This window comes from Betta splendens, chromosome 24 (assembly GCF_900634795.4).
Source record: "Betta splendens chromosome 24, fBetSpl5.4, whole genome shotgun sequence".
Classification (NCBI taxonomy): Eukaryota; Metazoa; Chordata; class Actinopteri; order Anabantiformes; family Osphronemidae; genus Betta; species Betta splendens.
The window spans coordinates 9671739-9693098 of NC_040901.2; the positions used below are offsets into that span (position 1 = coordinate 9671739).

General features: G+C 46.5%; 1 protein-coding gene across 17 annotated transcripts in view; it reads right to left on the reverse strand.

The window, feature by feature from the left end:
* syne1a (spectrin repeat containing, nuclear envelope 1a) overlaps window positions 1-21360 on the reverse strand; it is a 90832-nt gene that overhangs the window by 68854 nt on the left and 618 nt on the right. For 3 of the 17 annotated variants that reach the window (XM_055506125.1, XM_055506132.1, XM_055506123.1), the window contains exons 1-12: window positions 12366-13017; window positions 10110-10171; window positions 6286-6381; window positions 5572-5655; window positions 4121-4141; window positions 3786-3878; window positions 3116-3297; window positions 2776-2972; window positions 2256-2368; window positions 1811-1849; window positions 548-655; window positions 15-152 (exon numbers count right to left, since the gene is read on the reverse strand). In XM_055506125.1, coding sequence (XP_055362100.1) covers window positions 15-152; window positions 548-655; window positions 1811-1849; window positions 2256-2368; window positions 2776-2972; window positions 3116-3297; window positions 3786-3878; window positions 4121-4141; window positions 5572-5655; window positions 6286-6381; window positions 10110-10171; window positions 12366-12510 — 1278 coding nt within the window. In that variant the 5' untranslated portion in view covers window positions 12511-13017. Of the gene's footprint in view, window positions 1-14; window positions 153-547; window positions 656-1810; window positions 1850-2255; window positions 2369-2775; window positions 2973-3115; window positions 3298-3785; window positions 3879-4120; window positions 4142-5571; window positions 5656-6285; window positions 6382-10109; window positions 10172-12365; window positions 13028-21360 lie in introns of those variants that run through there. The other 14 variants (XM_055506135.1, XM_055506133.1, XM_055506129.1 and 11 more) reach the window with 13 other exon arrangements.

Genomic DNA, 21360 nt, shown 5'->3' on the forward strand with positions numbered 1-21360 from the left:
GGTTGCTCCCTCACCCTGTTGGAAACCCTCTCCCAGGCCTGTTTGACCAGGGCCTGATCCACAGTCAGCATCCCCTCCTTCTGGGTGGACTGCAAAGCTCCCTCCACCTGCTTCCTCTTCATCTCCAACTGGACATGCAGACTCTTGAACAGCTAAACAGGAATGAAATAGGTTCTTCATTTACAGCGCTTCCAAGATATTTACGGTACAGTATAAGGACATTGGAAGAAGTGCTCTCACAGGGGTCACAACCTCTTCCCAATGGTGTCTAATTAGGTAAAATCCGTTTTCTGGCTTCAGATCCTCAGAATCATCTGAATAGTGTGAAAGGAAAATAGGGATATCCCACATGCTGCTGAATATGGAGTGTATCCCGAGGCTTGGTGGAATAAGCCAGATTGACTGAAAATATGACGGCTGCAGCCTGATCCCCACAGTGTAATCCCGCTGATTAAGATAATAATAGGACCGTCTGTGCCCAGTGTTCCCAGTATAAACTACACACGCCCACTTACACACACACACACACACACACACACACACTAACCTGGTACTGTTGAGCAAGACTGACTTGGGTCTCCTGAGCCTGCGCCGCGTCCCTCTCCAGGTGGTCGAGCCACATTTTGAGCTCCCGGAGGCTCTTTCGCTGCTCTCTCTGGGAGGTTGCGATGGCGGGGCAGGAAGGGATGGAAGTAAAAAAAAAAAAAAAAAGAACAAATATGACGAGGGCCAGAAAAAGGAAAAGTGATTAAATAGAGCGGTGAAAGTGGATGTTATGAAAGCATGGAGAGAGGCAGAGGGTGAAAGAAAGGGCAGAGCCAGGACTGTTAGACATGTGTTCCCCTAATCCTCTGTGTCTCCCTTTAGGACAGAATGTCAAAAACCCACAGCTGCCAAAACCACTCAGCTTTAACAGGGTATTTTGTCTAAGACCCCCTACTAACATTTCATTGGATTTTAAGTAACCATGACGATAATACTTTGCCGCTCAAAAGCTTGTGTGATCGTCTATTCAGCTTGAGAGCTGTTCACTTTCAATTCATGTTGAGCTGCGGCTCCTGTATCACGCCCCAAACTTTATTCTCCGCCACAGCGTTTGGAGGTAAAACAGCTTTTTGTTTTACACAACACCACTGTGTTGAGCTACGTGTGAAAAACAGGGCCGTCGACCTGTATTCAGCGGGAAACAATGCTGAGGACGAACGCTGGCGCGTTAGCGAAAACCGCTACAGAGGACGAAGCAGGTGTGAAACCATCGAAAAAACAACAACAAAAAAAGGCGAATCGGAGTTAGACAACAAAACACAGTGTGGCGTCAACAGCGAGCGGTTTGCGCCGCTTTGCAGCTCGTGACACTGTTAACCTTAAAAAGCGGCAGCCTCTTTTCACCAGCTTTCCATCAAACGCGCGCTATCAATGCGCGCTGCCAATGCCAGAGGCTTCCATTGTCATGCTAATAGAACCAGGAGCCACGGCGCTGGGCGGCGACGCTAATAAATGCTAATATCACATCATGTTACACTGGACTTCCTTTTGTTACGATGGGTCGGGAACCCTGCGGCAGGAACATCACATCAGCTGGAATAAAAGGCTAATATTAACATATCAGCTTGTTTTTGACTGTTTAAACTCACCCGTACACCGGACGGTACTCAATGATACTGTAATTCAATAGACGAGCCAGGAATATGGGCTTTAATCACATTTATATAGAAACCATGAATGTGGATCAGTGCTACCTGTACAAGTAATTGCATTGGGCTGTGAGGAAATGATGGAAGATCTGCTCTTAGGGTGCTATAAAACCTACCTCCAGCATGTCCTCTATATCGCGAGGAGCAAGGCCACGCTGTAGGACAAAGGGCGGCACAACAAGCACAGGACAGCAGTCACCACAGAGAGACACACCAAGAGATGCACAGAAGAAGAACACCAAGACACAGGCAAGACTCTGCCAGACACGACAAATGAAATTAATTCTTCTAATGAGCAACAACGGGGGGCAACATTTTAGGAAGCATTTAACGACTGAGGAAATTCACTTTCCTATTATTGCTCTGCCTTCTACTGCACTGGGCTGTGAAGGGCATCCCCTCATCGTGCACTCATACAGATTTAAATGAACTGAACTGTTAAAAATAGACGTTAGCACCAACTTGTACTCTAAACAAAGGCATGATGGCGTTTATATGAATGTGATGGCTGAGGTCAATGACTAGCATGTCAAGTCTGGCACAACTCTGACAGCTGCTCACCTCCTCCTCCGGATGTCCATCGGTGTCACTCGGCCTTTGGTCGGGACGATGCTTCAGGAACTGAGTCACGTAGGTCATGATAGATTTCTCATCTGGCTTGTCTACATCGACATCTGAGAAAGGAATAGAGAAATAAAACACAATTAGAGGTCGAATCAAAACTGAGGCGCTACTTCTTCATCTGTTATACTTCAGCATTGACAAGAACGGGTGTGACGACCGTATCTACTGATGAAAACAACCTTCAGGACGGCGTTCAAGTGTCCAGGTTTTGTTTGTTTATGCTGAATCTCACGGCTAATGGACCTTAATTACACCGAAGTCAAGTTCGATTTGTCAGGGTTCATTCTGAAGGGCAAGCGTGAAGCACACAGATGTTTGGCAGTGCCACTGAGGTTCACATCTGATGTTATGACAAATCTCTGTGTGGTTTATATTTGTTTGGTGGATATATATGAGTTCTGTTCTGAATAAATACATCAACCTTTAGGAAATTAACAGGAAATTGTACAGTATTTACCCTCAGGGTCAAGAAGCTGTGGGATGCCTAACTCCGTCTCAGCCAGTAAAAACGCTTGCTGCAGATTCTCTCGGTTCGGCCTGTCTGGGACATGATCCACATCAACAAGACTGGGCTGCAGGGCGTGGATGAGCGCGAAGAATGCTAAACCGCTGCGCCAACTGGGCCCAAAGTCCTTCACCTCGAGCGTCTGATGCCTTGGAAGGACAGAGCATCAAAAGATAAGATGTGCTACTAAAGCATGAGAGGCAAATGGTTTGTTAATTACACTCGTAGGAAGCTCTAGATACTGCATAATTATCTTTGCTGAGGCACTTGACTATGATAGAAGGCTTCATACTTGGCGGCCGTCTGCTGGACCCATCTCAGTAATGCCTTTCTGGCCCCGCCCTGCAGAGGGGGGAGGGGTTTCCTTTTGACAGGTGGGCTGGTGGTCTCAGTGCTGCTGGTGGAGCTGTCCAGTGAGGACGTGCTGCTGGACAAAGTCTGGAGTGCTGGCAGGCTACTAGTGAGCTCCTCAATCTGTAAGAGAGGTCCAGGGGCAATTTTTGCCGCTTATTATGGGATGATGCATCATTCGATTCTACTTTATAGATGTTGCTTTTAAGTGTCGCCTTATAGTGTGATTTCCCCAGGCACTCGGTGTTTGCAGTTCTTGATTACCCACAAATATTCTGTTCCTCTGAAACTATGATTATGTATAATTGCAGTTAATTTGACAAGTGATGAAATATTCTGTTACATCTCATCAGTGTGTGGAGGAAAAATGAAATGTGGGGATATTTTGGCTTAACAATCATAACAAACGTAAAATACATTACTGGTTTCTATGCACATGATCTCCCTTACACTTTCCATCACAGTGATGTCAGTAAATAGACATCACTGTGAAAAATAATCTCATATAATAAATAATAAAAGTAAAGAGCTATGGTGGGTGTGGTGATGCTGCTAAGTGACTGTAGTATTGTGATTTAGCATATAATTTTTTTAAGCTTAGACAGGAGTACCTGGAAATAGAGAATGATGGTCCACATCAAACCTAATACAATCGATGGTCGTCCGTCAACAATGTCTGTGGCGTTGATGTTCACGAGCTTAATCTATGTCAAAACAGAATAAAAAATTGTTCATTATTTAGAAAAAAACATGTGTTGCAATGTTTTCCCATTTATCTGCTCACAGTCCAACAGTATATAATATCATAGCTATGAAATAATTGTTTTTTAAATAAGCAAACACAACACAAACATATATACTATTAATATATACATATACAGCACAGGTGTGATAATCCCGACCCTTGGCTTGCACAAAACAGCAGTAACAGATACTAAATACTGACCGGAGATCCTCTGTAGGCCGACTGGAAGGGAAGACAGAGGAGAGGAAGAAAGAAAACACAGAGGGCAGGAGAGGAGAGAGACAGTGAGTTAAGAAGCACTGCACATGCATTCGAGCTAAGGGGGAAGCCTCATTGACTGTGAGATAGCAGGCAGTTTAGCATCTCTGTGGTAAAATATCCTGAGTGGTTTCTGAGAGCGGTGATCTATCACCACTACGCAGGCAACAGGGATTAAATCCAGCAGAGATGGACAGATGGCGAGAGCGATACGGAGGGAGAGAGGAGCGTTACATCTTGTAACGTGATGAAGTTTTCCATATTATCACACGGAGAGGTAAATTACTCAGGAGCAGCAGAACATCACAGGGGCAGGTCATCGTACGGTAATAGACGCCACTCCACTAGGATAGAAGCCGATAAGAACACCCTTGACAGTTACATATTGGAAAACACAGCAGGTTGTGGAGGCTGGAGCCTGTTCAAAGAACAGGAAGCCATAGAGACGCTGAGCTACACCTCACAAGAAACAGAGCAAAACCCAAAACTGTTCCATTCACGGCTGCATGTTAGTTGATGTTTGCTGCCTTTCTTTGTTTGTCATCTTTGGTTTTGGGGGGTTCTTAGTCAGTCTAAACATTGGTAACAAAGCACACTTCAAAGCTGTGAAGTGAGAGATTTTATAAAAATGTAAATTAAACAATGCTTCTCTGACGGCTGTAAATAAACTAGGCCTCTAAAGTAGAATGTAAATACAGTCTAGACAATCGCCAGATTCACACACAGAGAATATTTACATTTAATTTTCTGCACACTTGGATTTTCCCACTCGCACAGAGCGGAGTGCCCACTGACGCCTCGACTCCAGGCTGCAGATTACTGGTGCAAGATTTATGGTTTTAACCCTGTCACACTTGAAGAAGGCAAATCAATGTCTCTGCAGACACCAGCTCATGCTTATGGCTTTATTTATGTAGATCCCAGGACAAGCTGGGTGAAGCTTTGGAAATGGAAGCAGTTGTTGAGTACATCCAACATAACATTTAGCGTTTTTAGAAAATTTTGAACTAAGATTTTTTTGTCTTAAGCAATGTCAGCAGATGGGAGAAAAGAACTAGAAAGCACATATACTGTATACTGTAAGCGAAAGATACAACAGATTTACTGGTTGAGTAATTTATCATGAACCATATTATATTAATGATCACAATTGGAACAACTGAAGTGAAAGTGTGAACTATAACAATAAAAGACCATTAAAATATCTGGATTTGTGAATAAATAAGGAATGTAAGAACCCAGAGCGAATGAGAGGCAGGGAACAAGGGGAAACGGGTCACACGGGTCAGGTTTCTATGTTTGTGCCCACGGGGCAGCAGCTGAGCAGAGAGAATAGAAAAAGGGGTAAAACACAGAAGAAGGAAAAACATTAAAAGGAGGCTCTGAACTCTTACCTTCCTGCCCTCCAGGAATTTGAGGGCGGTACCGATGTTGGCAACCCAGTGGATTCTCTTTAGCTTCTTGCCCTGCTCACATGGCTGGAAGGGAAACGAGGGAGATGGAAATGAAAGAGCGGCGGCTGAAAATATTTAGGATCATATAATTTCAAGTGTTACTACTGTACATGCTGAAATATTTTTACACAGTATCAGCACCGCTTTTTAAGTGAATAAAGCAATAAAGTCAGTGAGAAAGAAGTGGGAGTCTAGAGTTGGGTTTGACTAGGAACATCCTGATCAATGAAACAAAGACAAAGACCTCAGGCGTTATTGGATGAGTAAAACCCTCCAGCTGTTTGTCTTTGTGTGTGTGTGTGGGGGGGGGGGGGGGGGGGGTGTTTACGCTCTCTGATCTGTTCTTCATAATCTAGGTTTTCCTGTTCAATACAAATATCCTAATAAAGCAGATCAATAAGCATTTGCCTAGTTTCACATGCACAGCATTCAGTTTGTGTCTGTGATACTGTACAGTAGCACCAACACTGACAACTGCTACAGTTTGTTACATAAATCATCAAAAATAGCTGAATCTGTTCTTTGGCCAGTGTGATCCGTGTTACATCAGCCCAATGTGATGAAGATAAAATATAATCCAGCAAGATCAGAGGACACGGAGCGTTTGAAGTCTGCAAGGCGATCACATGCTGCAGGAACAAGAGCGAGACCCACCAGCTTCAGTCCAGACAGGACTTCAAGCAGAGCCAGCAGCTTCACGCCATCCTTGATGTCCTCAAACAGGTCCGTCACCACCAGAGGCGGGACGTGCTACGAAAACACAATACTTAAATGCTTAAAATGGAACAAGTTGCACTTCACAATCATTCCAGAACATAATCACATAGAAATAATTAAGATGAAATCAGTGAAAGTAGTTACATAAATGTGTTGTTTACATAAGTCTTTATACCATAAAATCACACAAAGCGTTCTCAGTTTTCCAGGAATGCAAAGACCAGGGATTTCAGCCTCATTAGCGGGTCTTGCAATGTACATGGAACTAAATACGACACATTATCCTGCTCATAGCAGAACAGCAGAAAAACACAGAGTACAATAAACATGTTAAGAAGTGAATTTAAACATGTGAAACACGGATAAAGGAAATCCTTGTGAAAAAAAAAAAACTTGGAGCCTTGAAAGAGTTTGGTGGTGCCGTGTATTACTGACAGCTAGAATCAGCCATGAGCAGAGGCTCAGCAGACTCTGAATGAGGTCCTCAAATCCTCAAATATGCTGATGATTTATAAAAAGGGATCCTCTCGCTGACTTCCTCCCTGACCTGACACAGACTTTCAGGGAAATCCACATATCTCTGCTCCTCGCCGGCGCCACATCAAGGATTCCTCTTAAAGCGCAGTCACACGCTGGGGCTGAGGGGAGGTTCAGACGGGGGACGGCGCTCAAACGAGCAAAGCCATTCACAGAGAGATTAGAGAAGGGAAACGGGAGCGAGGGGAGACGGGGAGAGGAGCGCGGAGGAGGAGGAGGAGGAGGCCGCGACGCGTGGGTTCGTCTGCGTGGCGAGCGACAAACCGAGTCCGGCGGTGGGACAGATGATAGGCGGCCGAGAGGAGGGACCCCAGCGTCATGCCTTTCAAAATTAATTATCAAATACACTAGCTCTTCTCGTTAAGCCCTCTTCTTGGTGGCTTTGGATATTCACACAGCACTTGTGCCCCTATCATGAAGTCACAGAAGAAACACAGAAACCCCTTCAAAGGGATAAATTATCCCATGAGCTAATTGAAGCTAAATTCACCTATTTGTTCATTATAATCCCAAAGCTAATGAGGAAATTTTGACTAATTACAAAATAAGAAAGTAATATCCATTTCCTCAGCTCAGCCACATGAGCTAAAAAAAAATAAATCAAGGACTTAATGAGCTAATTACATACTACGAGTGTCTGGGCCATAATTGATTGTGAGCAGAGGAGTTGCCGAGGATGTGTGCTCCCATATTATTCCCCCGGTGGACCTGACTCTGCGGATTCCAAAAGATCAACAGCATGAAAGACAAGGGGGGAGGAAAGCAAAGAAGACTGAAGGATTTCACACTGGATTGCAATACCAGCAGTTTAAAGGAGCAGCCGACAACAGATGCCTATTGATGGAAGGTTTTCAAGGTGAGCTCATTTCAAAAGGGCATCGCTTTAATGTAAAAGCAATAATGTAAATGGCCCGATCCTAGGGTTTCGCAGGTACAGCACAGTACAGTAACCCAGCCGCCCACCCAAAATAAGTGGGAGGGGGAGAAAACAGGGGGCTCTGCAATGTCTAAGAACACTTGGTTCACTGATTACTGCACTAAAGCTGTTTGCCTGGAAAACGCCCGAGATGACGAGACCTCCGCTCTCACGCCGGCCCCTTCCTAATTAGCCCTAACCTGCTCAGGAAGGATTTGTCAAAACGCACACTGGGCTGTGTGCACTGAACTCTCTCCAACTCGCCACCCCGCTGCCGGGACTTGCTCGGTGAAAGAAAATGGGCGAACGCAGAGGCAACCGGAGGAAATGCAGAGTCTAAACAACATTCTCTTCTGTTTAAATGACACAACCAACCAGATGAAAGCACTGCTCATCTTGCTCTGGTGCAGTTTATACCTTCAGTCCACAGCTGCTGACTTAATCTGAGTAATGAGAGTCATTAATATTTCATATAAGGTACCAGCTCCAACACATCCTACTGTATACAGTAGAAACTCTTTGTCACCGTCTCATAAGACTTCTTTTGTTATACCTGTGGAGTGGAAACGTAAGGGGGAGGGGAGCGATAGTGAAAGGAAGCCCTCGCACCTCGTCTCAACTCACCTAACGATTAATCACACACCTTGAGGCGCTGAATTAAAGACCTGTGATAACTGGAGTGGCCTAATCATCCCCACAGCCGAGGGCATTATCCGTCCCTCCGAGAGCAGAGCTTCCCCCGCTTCCATATCCTCCACTTTGCTCCGTTCTCACGCAATATTCCCGCGTCTCCCTGTGTGTGTTTTTAGATGTGAGATAAAATGACGTGAGGCCGATTCATCTCCGCCGCTCCGCTTCGAAGCGCGCGCTTCCTCCTTGGATCGCGGACGCTCCGCGTCAGACAGCCTGACTTCTACCCCCCGACTCATCGCAAACCCCTCCGCCGTGACGATCGTACAATCAGGATATTTTTGAAGACAAATATAGGCCAATCAGCGTCGCCATGGCAACGTCAGGCATCGGGTGAAAGGGTAAGCAGTTTCGACAGAGGCTAGAAGGAGGACAGCAACTAATTTGATCAACTAACGAGAGAGAGAGAGAGAACTGTGGGGAACAAACACGCTTATCTTCCCTGTGATGGTTATTGCTAATCTATTGATTAACTGCTTAATTAAAAGAGAGACTATTTACATTTCCATAATATACTTTCTGTTTTGCTGAGAGCTAGATAAGAAAATCAATGTTGCTCATCTGTGTATAAATAGTAAATATGCCTTCACTGAAACACTAAACTCCAGCACTTTCAATAACCATGAAAATAGCCAAGACATGAGCATCAGAATGACTTAATAAATAAAGGATGCGCTTACCTTAAACATTATTAAAAATTCAAAGCATTTAAATATTGGGCTGTGGGCAATTTTCTGCTGGCACGGGCCTGAGACACGATATGTGATATAACGTCAGGGTTTATTTCCTTCAGAGTGCTTTTCAAATCAGTTTTCTGCTCCACGTCACCGCGGTTCGAGGCCTCCACAGCTGTCCTAATTAAATAAGGAACCCTGAGAACCGCGTTGCAGATTGAAAGAACGCCTAATTGTGTTGCACTGGGCCATATTTGCCCTGTCCACCCAATTCTGACACACTATTCAAACCGTAATGGGTTAAATTGAGGAGCCTAATGGAGTATAATACAATAGTTACACATGTGATGGTGTCTAAGCAGCAGAACCAAGTGTTTAGTGAATGTCGCTGGATAAACTAATGGTCTTTAACTAAAAATGCTAATCATTAACAATCTAAATTGGCCTATAGTGAGATAAATAGCTAAAATTACTAACAGTAGCTTCCAGTAAAATAGATATAAAGTGTATTAAATGCTGTTATATGAGAGCAATGATTAGAGTGAGAATAAATCCTCCCTACAAGCTCAATGAGATTGGAGGAATCAAAAGAAAGGAGAGTGTGTGTGTGTGTGTGTGTGTGTGTGTGTGTGTGTGTGTGTGTGTGTGTGTGTGTGTGTGTGTGTGTGTGTGTGTGTGTGTGTGTGTGTGTGTGTGTGTGTGTGTGTGGTCTTAGCTGGCAGTCAGTCCCATGACCGGCTCTATAATATGCTCAGGAAATAGAGCAAATGTCAAAGCGAGCGCAGTGGACGGAGAGTGGAGGAGCTCAGTTATTCAGAGGGTGCGCTACGTTTTCAGTCCACCCAACCCAAACACCCAGACACCCAGACACCAGCAGCCCTGTTTGCATAGAGGGACAACACAATGTTGGCAGCAGCGGTGGGAATCAACCAGAACCCTCTTACCTTTGCCAAGTGGGAATTGATCCATTTCGTGAACGTCCGTTTCTGCACAGCCTCCTGCTCATCTGTAAATTAGAGCCGAGAGCGTCACTTTCAGTCACATGCAATGATAAACAAAGAGGGGATTAAAGCAAGCTTCTCATTGTCTATTGTTTTGAGGGATGATTTGGTTTGCAAAGATGGTCGGTGTCTTTAATTAACTTTGATATGATTACTTTGTGTGTCTGAACGCTACGAGAGGAGGCGTTTGACATTTACACACGGCATCTTCGCTTGCTGGACTCCTATTAGTGGACGGAAAAGCATGCTCTCAAAAATGCCCTTTAAGATATAATCACATGCACCTCGGCCGCCTTCTACAACACGCTGCCATTCATTTCTGACCCAGCTCTGGATGCAGTCTGCTGCTACAACCCCTCCACATGAGGCCACGCTCTGATTTAGCCACATATTAGCAGCGACACTGTTTGTGGTGACTATATGGATAAAGCCCATTTAGCAAGAGCACGATCAATAGCATAGATCTCTGCCGATGATGTCCCCTAAAAGGCCACTCAAGATAAATGAGGACAACACATAAATCAGGCCTCGTTCCTCAGACGCACATACACACAGCTGGCAGTTAATAGTTAAACCAAGCTAAGAGAATCGATACCTCTAACACTTGCTAAGTAAATATAACAACCTTCATAAAGACTCTTCCACTGCATTAATGTGTCAACACATGCGCTTGCTCAACTAACCAACTACTGCTGTCCTTCATAATATGCCCTTCATGGTGCAATTCCTTGTTGCTTGGAGCCATAAAAAATTGTGGGTGATGCCAGTCAGCTCCTTTATCCACACATTCCTATGCAACTGCCCCACACACACAAACACACAAATATATTTATTTATTTTGTGTCCCGACTGCACCACAAAAGCAATATCCTTAAGATAAAGGTGATTTCAGTGCGAGAGGACGCCTGACTTTCCTCTCCTTTAATGAAATATAGTGACTGTGTGATTGCACTGAACTTGGTTAGTGTGTCAGGGGGAAGTGAGGGCCCATGTGCACTGGGAGCACTGAAGGTGGAGTGGGCGAGTGCGGAGGGGCTGTTCATACATAATGCAGATTCACACGTAGTCACACGTACCACTGAGCAGGTCCCCATTCTATGAATTAATCTTTTGATTGGGTGTGGGCGTAATCAAATATTGATGGGCACAAATACTGGATGAGAATAGGATGGATTTACCCCCCCCAAACACACACACACACACACACACACACACACACACACACACACACACACACACACACACGGTGGAGAAGGAGCATGGGAACACGTCTGCACATGCAGCATGCCAGGCTTGTGGTCTCAGGGACGAGGTGACTTTGAACGCCACGCACACACACACACGCATCCAGGCACGCGTGCAGACACACACATTCTTTGAATATGACCAAGGCAAAGAAGCAAACACGCCTCGCAGCAGCATCTGATCAGCATCCTGGTTAGCACTGGCCTGTGTCATCATTAATCACATGTGGTGATGATGAGCTCCAACCATGACCCTACTGCAGCGGAAATGGCCATAATGAAAAAACCTTCAAGTCTAGTTCATTCATGTGTGTGATGTGTAAGAATTAAAGGAAGAACACACATCTACAAACCCGATGCAAACAAACAGTTAAATATTTGAGGACAGTTCCATCTTCATGCTCCTGTCCTCCAGTAGATGCAAGGATGGATGAACAGATAATACAATAAAAAGAAGCCTAATGAAAGCTGTCCTCCAGTCTAATCTAATCTATGCGATGCAGAGATAGTGAGAGGCATCCAGACCCAATGCTGAACGCGTGGCATCCAGAACCAAAGCAGCAGACAGGGTCAGACCGCAGACAAGAAACCCAACACTGACACATGCAGCGAGCTCCAGTGGTCTGCTGGGTGTCCCTGCTTCACCTGCACTGGACCTGAGGCAGACACACGCACGCACACACGCACGCACACACACAGCCAAGGTGGACACGCCCCCCTTCAAAGGTCTGCCTATTTTACTTAACACAGCACCCTTACAGCTCCCCTGCAGGAAACACTTTACCGCAAAATGCACACAGTCACATACAAGACGGGTAAAATCCATACTGCAGTACCACACACACACACACACACACACACACACACACACACACACACACACACACACACACACACACACACACACACAAACTCTGTCCCACTCTCCACAGCCCCCCCCCCTCGCCCCTCTTACCACGCAGGTAGTGGTAGAACCCTGCGACCAGGCTGAGGGACGCGGTCCTGCTCCTCGAGGCTTCGCCCTCCGCCTGCCGTGCCATCCTGCATCCCAGACCGCGCCTCCACCCCTGCCTGTGTTCATGGGGATGCCGAGAGGACATTCACAGCAACCTGCGCGTGAGGCTACGCTTGCCCTTGCTCCTGTCCTTGCTGCCTCTCCCCTGTTTAGGAGAGGTGTCTTTAAAGAGCTCCCTGGAGCGCTGGACCTCCCAGGACGACAACGGTGGAACTGTTGCTGCGAGGCGAAGCGGGGGGAAGCTTTCAGACGCCTCTCTTCTTCTTCTTCTTCTTCTTCTTCACGTTCTGCTGTCCTCGGTGCGGTCCTGTCCTGTCCTGCAGTAACGGGCTGCAGATTGGTCCGACTCAGTGTTTTCCCTGCCTGTTAAACAGCTTGGGAGTGTGATGTGAGTGTTTGCCTAATGCAAAGACTGTGTGAGTGTGTGTGAGTGAGAGAGTGAGTGAGTGAGTGAGTGAGTGAGTGAGTGAGTGAGTGAGTGAGTGAGTGAGTGAGTGAGTGAGTGAGTGAGTGAGTGAGTGAGTGAGAGTAGCACAGTGCTGACTTGCCAGAGCATCAATCTTGGTCTGCTTCTCCCCTTCTCTTTCTTTCCCTGTCATATAGTCTCCGTCTCTGTCTTTCCCTCCCACATTGTCTTTCTATCACGCTCTCTCTCTCTCTCTCCCTCTCTTAATTTCTCACTGCTGGCTTGCGGGAACAATCCACTTCCCCCGGCTGGGCAGCCAATCCGAGTGTGTGGGAATGAGTGACGTCACAGCAGCCCCGTCCTGGAGAGGGAGAACCTAGTAGCGGTGGGCGGGTCGAAGGAGACCGCTTAGCAGGTTGGGAGAAAGTAGGAGCTCCACTCTGACAGCATCGCACACACACAACCAACGCTGCGCCGGCACAGACGTGCAGGAAATCCCCATGTGCCCACTGCTGACGCTCCAAAGCCAGTCCTCCCACTGTCTCCTGGCTGCACAGATAGCATGTGGTGCTGTGAGGCTCCCAGCTTTCTGTTCTATAGAGGCTGCAGGGGAGCGGGCGATCGCTCGCTGGCAGTCGTCCTTTCTGATCCGCTACTGTCCTCTCGTCTAAAAGGATCCTCTTTCATCTCAACCGCAGCCACATGCAGCATGTCTGCGTTTGTTTCCTCTGTGGGGAGAGTCCTGAATTGAACAATCTCTGAGGGGAAGTTTGGACGACATATGGTGATGAATGAATGCATTCATCACAGCGAGGTCAGAGCTAAACATGGGCATAGACCATACAGCAAACCCCAGAAGGTAGACGTGAATGTTGCGTGTGCTTGAAGTTATATTCCCTCTGATTCTGTCACTTACATTACTTAGAATCAGGCCAAGTCTAAAACGGAACAAGACAAAGGCAGGCTGGAGTTACTGGGGATACTAGGAACTAGATAAGAAGCAAACCTGTGCTATCGAGCCTAAATAACCCCATCCCCCACCTCCTAAAATTTCAGCAGAATATACAAGTGTTCCGCTACGCTGACCTCTTCTCATTTTTGCTGTCTGCTTTGTATCTGCGTTTCTGTCTGACCTGTGCTCTCTCTTATTCAGACTGTCTATTTTCCTCATATTCTGTCCCCTGATTTCCCTAACACACACACACACACACACACACACACACACACACACACACACACACACACACACACACACACACACACACACACACACACACACACACACACACACACACAGGGTGGACCATGGCCATATGAAAATCACTGGGCTCTGCTTTGAAACGAAACACAGAGAGTTTCCTGGAAAGCGATATTCATGCAGAGCAGCCTGGTGGGTCTCATATCAGCCTTAGAGATGAAAGGACCATTCATCATTTGTGTGATTTTCTTTTGTTCTTTGGGTTCGCCCCATAAGGGATTTTAATTATGAAAGTCATCAATAACCAATGGCAGCTGTCATCCGCTATCTGTCTGCTGATAATCACCCCGCTGACACCATTGCCTTTAGGAGCCCTGGAACTGGCCGTCACACTGTCATCGTGAGCCCATTCCACGCTGGTCAACTCGTATTTGAAACGAGCCTCAGTTTTACCTCTCTGCCTTAGCGTAGTGTGATTACTGTGTACCAGCCGGAGTGTGTTTTGTAGATTCGCCGAGAGTAAAAGTTCAAAGGAACGTTCAAGCAGTCCTGTTTTCCATATTTACATATACAGTGCTTTTGCCAGCGCACTCTAGACTATAACAACATTATTCTACGCCAGCGCGGAGCAGAATCCGGTGGGGCTCACAAGCACAAAATCCCTGCTCAACAATATTACTGCAAGAGACTCTAGTGGCGCACAACACAGAAATGTATCGTTCATATACTGCCAGGCTATGCATCAGGGATGTGAATAATGTATAAGATTATATTGATCTATGAGCTCATGTCATTTTCTTTTTGCAAACGTTGAACCAGTCTGCCAGGTTAAAGGTGCTGCAACGTCTCACAAATGACCCATTCAATTAGTAAGTGTGAAGGAACTATCCAAGGTGCTGAAACCATCACCAAGGAGCCTGACAAGGTTCTGGTTTAAAACAGTTCATTTCCAATGCAACCACACAAAAATAAAACCAATTATAGCCACTGTGGAAGTAAACAAAAGCATATGTGTTTTTGTTGGTGGTGCTTTTCAGAGAATTCCTCCCGTTAGCAGCCGTACAGCAGAGAGTGGGAAAGCTGAACTTCCCTGGAGAGCTAAACTGTTTAGAAAAACAACCCCGGGACAAAATCAAAACAAGATGCTGAGGATTCAAGGGACTTATTAGGCTTCACCGCGGGAGTTGAAAAGAAATGCAGAGAGCAGGTGCATTCAGGCATAGACACAGGCACACAAATACACACAGAGAACAAAATCACCTGACAGGAGACAATCATTTTCACATCTACTGTATGTGCAAGAATAAACCAACAGACCCCTTCAGGCTGCAGACCTCAGGAGTGTCTTTCCAAGAGAGAAAGGAGGACGGTTGGAGGGTTAAAACACACTGAACCTCAGCTGGTGTGGATCCTAAATGCAGCCCCTGGCAGCCTTACAGTGCTCACAACCGCTCTGAGGTTGTGGAGGCTGGACGTGGGTCAGTGGCCTGGCGCTCACACAGGTATGTCTGCAGGGTGCAAGCTTCCTCAGGAGAGTGGGGAGAGCAGCCTTTTTTCAGGCATGAAAGAAAAAAGAACCCGGCTCCTGGAGAGTGAGGCAACACTGCTTCCGCTCATACTGCAATTCCATCACCCCTAGGATATTTGGGTTTGTGTTCGGTCCAGCCAAGACTTGGTCGTGGCCTGATAAAAAGACTGCAGAGGCACAGTGCCACCTAGTGGACACGCACAGCTTTCTGCTACTTGGTAGGAACGGCAGGGCAGAGAAAAAGAACAAGCTCAGCATATGCTCAGCCTTTAAATTACAGCCTCCTCCATGACCCTGCTCAACTCATCTCTCCTAATGCAGTAATGACACCACAACTCCAAGACTGGGTCAGATATGGACAGGGAACTGTACCAATACCTACTGTACCAGGTTGCTCAGTTAGCTGTCAAATAATAATTTAGTAACACAATTAATTGTGACATCTTAATATTATTTAGGATGGAGGATACTGAAATTCAAAGGAGACTCCCATGCCAGCAGCAAAGGGTGCAGCTGTTCTGCAGCATTAATGGAATGTGCCATTTAATGCATCACACACAAAAACTGTGCTTGGCTTTATTGTGTGCTACAGCGGCATCTTGTAATTGCTCCATACTCACACAGTCATTTGCAATCACATCCACACCTTCATAATCCACCACAGCGACACACGGTGTGGCTTTGAGAGGTTTTGGTGGCTTTTCTGCCCCTGTGCTCTTCCCCAAAGGGTCTTTATCCACTTTCTGCTTCCAGCCCTTCGCTCTCACCCCAACAATTGCTAATTTAAAACCCCTCCTCTGCACTTCCGCCACAGTACTTTAGCCCTTACACTCAATAACAGCCCCTATCACACAAACAGCACCTCCACTCAACCCTCACATGCACATTCAACCCCGCCATTCACCAGCCCTCTTCATTTAGAGCACATTTTTAACCAGTCTCGACATAAAGTGCCTAGACGGAAGTCCAAATGCCAGCCCATTAGCATAGCTAATTACATTTCTGTAATAATGACACCACATTAAAGAGAATAAAGATGGGGGAACAAGTCAAAGTGATTATCAAAACAACCCCTTTCCTCTTTCAAGTACCAGCAGCAGATGTGCAGAGAAAGCACTGTGTCATTGACAAAAATGTCCAAATATCACAGTGTTCATTACAGCCAGACTACAGATACAGTCATCTCAGCACCTGCAGCACTGCAGCACTGACATGGACGAGCACAGGAACGAACTAAAGTAAGGAAGAAGACATATTTACACTCATTGATAAATGAAATACAGGGAAAATATTCTTATTATTACTAGGTTATAAATAATTGCAATTTAATTTTTTTATTCCAGTCAGTTTTGGTTGTTTTTTTCTGCAGAGCAAAAAGCAGCCTCCTGAGGCCAGAGACTGTTGCAGCGCACTGGATTTGATCCGCAATCTCCTTCCTACATGATTTCAATGGCTACTTCAAGAAAAGAAAAACATTCTCTTTGACAAAAATCTAATTCTAGCACCATCCACAAGCAGGCAGAACATGCAGGCAACACAAAGCATCTATTCCGCTGCAGGCAGCAGGGGTCGTATGAAAACACCTCTCTGTGCTACTAAGAGCATTAGAGAGACTCAATTTGGCTTTGAAAAAAATGCTCGGAGCTCGATGTTTCCCTGCCACTCTCGACGAATGTGTGTGCGCTGGTGTGTGTGCCTACGTGATGCTCGGTGTGTGTGTGGGATTGCAGCAGTGGGTCAGACAGTCTAAGCTCTTTATCCGGGTTCAGTGGCCCGCCGCACTTTACGGGGACGAGCGAAGTGAAAGGACTGGCGTCAGCACACGGGATAAATCGCTGTGGCCAGAACATTAAATTCAGTTAGAAGACTCATCCTCGCTGTAAAATAAAAATACTGACTGGAACAGAGCCAGAATCATCTTCAATATCCTGTCACACTGTTGTCGTGTATTTTTGCTCATGAAGCTGAAGCCATTTTCTCTCACTCAAAGTGGATCTAAATGATTTACTTTCACAGGCAGACGTGCTTTTGGATCATTCATTTCCTTTCATTGCATAAGTATGCCATGAATGCTTACTTCATTACATTCAGGAGGACGGGCTTTTGTTTTGTCAGGTGGAAGCGTGTTTGAGTCTGGAGTGGGAAGGATCAGAGTGACAAAGGGGAGATGTCAACATGCAACAAAACAGGAAGCAATATTTCATACATAGAATGCTTTCATTGACTGGTCTTTAACTAAAGACAAATGAAAATGGATGGGGAGCGCCCTCCGACCAGCAACGTGGAGCGCGGCAGAGCTCAGTCCACGGGGAGACGTTCAAAAGCTGACAAGACAGAACAACGTGGGGGAGAGGGTGGAGTTGATACAGCAGCTTAACGAAGCCTCTTCAGTCCTGAGTCCAGAACAGCTTTAGTATAAGTACAGCTTTTAAACATGAAAACATAAAACCTTACATTAAAAAAGCCATTGAACAAAATATAAACAGTATATTAGGATATAATTTGACTAAAATACAAAAATAGAAGTAATTTCAAAAGAACTTTCAGCTGACCTCTCCGTCTTCAGGCCGTCCTAATCTGACCTCTATTTAAAATATCTTCAGGTGCTAAATGGACTGCCAGCGGCACCGCTTCCCACTCTCCAATCACTCCGTGACAGGTGTGGAGCGAAGGGCCGAGGGTTCTGTGGGTGACAGATAACGCCGTGCTGGAGTTCCACCGCTCTAGACAGAGGCTGAATGTGTCTCGGGGTCACAAGCTCGGCTTCAGGATTTTATCTGCCAGGACATTGTTCCGGGCGTCCGGCGGGACTATCTGACGCCTCAATCTGACAGATCGCACGGACATGTTGAAGGGACTGTATCATGGCGTCAGTCCCCTGTCACTTTGCTTTATGGTAAATGTAAAGGTCCATTGTTAAATCTTTAAACACACAGAGAGGTGGTGTCTCATCAGTTTCTCCTTTTCAATGCTGCCTGTGATGAAAATCTGCTACAGTCTGTGAAGCTCCGCTAAATCAAGCTAGTTGAGCTTCATTTTCTTCGGGATCTGATTGCGATGGGGTGTTGAAGCAGTGCTGGCATGAACGTGTGATCTCGTTTAGAGTAGATGCCCATGAATTTAGGGTTCATATTGTAGAGGCGGGTCCCCCAGAGACCCGGTCTGGTGATACGCCACTCACAGCCGCGCCGACTGTCAGGTTGAAAACGATTACAATCGAATCTGCCAAGAAGGCGTCGCCGAGAAGGTGGCAGCAAATAAACACCTATTAGCAGACACGCGCGATGTCATAAAACACAACAGAAGCGGAAGATAAACTGCGCGTGGCCAAAAAGCCCACAGGGCAAAAAAAGCCTGCATTGAATGTGATGCTGAGTGTGATGCTGCCGCCGCCATGGAAACGGGCCGTAAACACAATCTGGCGCCACAAGAAGAAGAAGCAGCAGCAGAAGAAATAACAGCTCCTGCTCAAATGCACACACACAGTTCCCGGACCACATTAGAATAAGATCGTCATGCTAATGGTCTGGTGGCCTCGAGGACCTGCACTGGGTCTGTTTAACCACTTAGCCAAACTGCTGACTCCCACTGGTATGACTGGGAGAAAAGATGCATCACGGCTATTTTTAACACCCAGTGCTCGTTTCTGTGTGTGTGTGTGCGTGGTTGTGTGTGCGTGTGCGTGTGCGGCATCCAGAGCTGCAGACGATGAATGGTGGTGTCAGAACTAAACAGGAGGCTGGCGTGGCTCAAGGTGACCGTCTGCTTGGGCCTTTCCTTGGCTGCGGCCGAACCGTAACGTCGCCCCTGGCAACAGGATGTCACGCTGGCCCTCTGCCAACTGGAAGATCTGTGCCAGTCCCATTCGCGATCGGCAGCTTAAGCCGGTGTGGGGGCGCGCTCTGTTTTCCCCTCCTGCCTGTCTGGTTTCATCCTCCCGCCTCTCTCATGCAGCCAAAGCTCTCACTGTGCCACTCATTTTCCAGTTGTGCTGAGCTCAGTTGCCCTTGCTCTTCAGCATCCCCTCCAACTTCTTATTTCCCTGTCAGCATCCTTGAAGAATATATTAACAGGGCTTTGACAAGTCAAGTAAACCACGTTGCAAGTTTCCCTAAATCCACTCACACCGCTTTGCACAGCACAACCTCAAGGCAGCGGCGAGAGACGCAGTCTGTGGCTTTCTGCACATTACGCGATCACAAATCGCCGGCAGAGGATTGCACGCGGCCCACGCGGGGAACTCAAGCAGGTGCTGCGGCACGGTGACACTTCGCAAACGTGCCGGCTTGATCGCCCAGCAGACCCTTCTGACGTGGGCGGGAGCGCCGCCTCCGCCGCCCACGTTGGAGGAGAACAGGTGAGGGATCGAAACGGGAACGACGGCGCCTCACTTTCCTCCTTAATGAGAAACAACAAACGGGTAAATTCCACAGCATATGGGGGAGTTCAGGCTGGGAGGTGTTCAAAGCAGCCTCGCCGTTCTCGGCCATATGGTCTCACTAATTGCTGTTTTTCCCTGTGACAGAGAGGTGCAGCCGAGGAGACGGCCGACGGGAGGGAAGCGCGGACCACAAACTGGGGCAAAAGTTCTATTGTTTTGATGTTGCATTAAGCTGCTGCAAACAGGCTGAAGGCAGTGACGTTCCTGTCACGCTGACGCGTGGAACGTGGATAATCTTTGAGAGAAGTCAAATATGAGTAACAAGTCAGCAGTATTGGGTTCGTATGACATATAACAGCTCTGAATAAAAGCGAGCTGTCGTCTGGAACCAAGCCTGCAGCTGCCTATAGGAAGCCCACGTGATGCCAAAGCAGAGGAACACGCGCTTATGATATGTTAGCGGCCGTTTCATGTTGAGACTAACAAGCTTTTGATTGTCACAGAGCACAGGTTCCACCTCCGGTCTCCCAGGAGGAAGACAGCAACCAGAGCACGTCAGATGAAGCGTCACATCAAATTATACATCCCATGTGTCCGTGTAAACAAGCTGATGTCGCCATGAACAGAGGTAGGATATGAGGGAGCTGGTGTAGATTAAAAACAATGCAGAGGACTGAAAGTTGGGTAAGAATCCAGGTCAACATCAGCACCGCTGCATTCTGATAAACTGCTCCACTTCCACTAAACGCTTCAATCTGCCTTCACACTAGAGAGGCAGCTCAAGGAGACTCTTTTGAATGAGATCAATGGCAGTGTGCCCCCCACACCTGCACCGTGATGCAGAGGAAGCACGTGGCCGGTGACGCTCTCGTTTCACAGAAACTGCCACCTCAGAAGCCGCGCAGGGGGCGGCCATGTTGTGCCGAGGCTCTGGTGTCACCTGACTTCCCTGCTACTTTGTGCCGTCAATCTGATCCTGTCCAGGACAAGTGACTGGCTTTACCTACAGAGTTTGTGAAATATTCAGCATAAAAGCAATATGTGACGTTTAGTGAAACAATGAAATACAGAAATGTAGTGAAGGTCAGAAGATTATTTTTAAAAAGAGGAAGCATCCTGACTATAGTTCCAGTCAGTGATAATTACAGTAAGGGGATATGACAGTGATCGTAGGGTCCTCAGGGACATGCGCACACACACAAACACACAAACACACACACACACACACACACACACACACACACACACACACACACACACACACACACACACACACACACACACACACACTGGAGCAGGAACATAATATGGACATTCCCATTATTATTATGAGAATTAAACTTCACAGAAACTAAAAGCAAATTAAAGCACAAGTAACAGATAAATGTGAGACAAAACGCCAACAACTTCTAATGTTCTTGA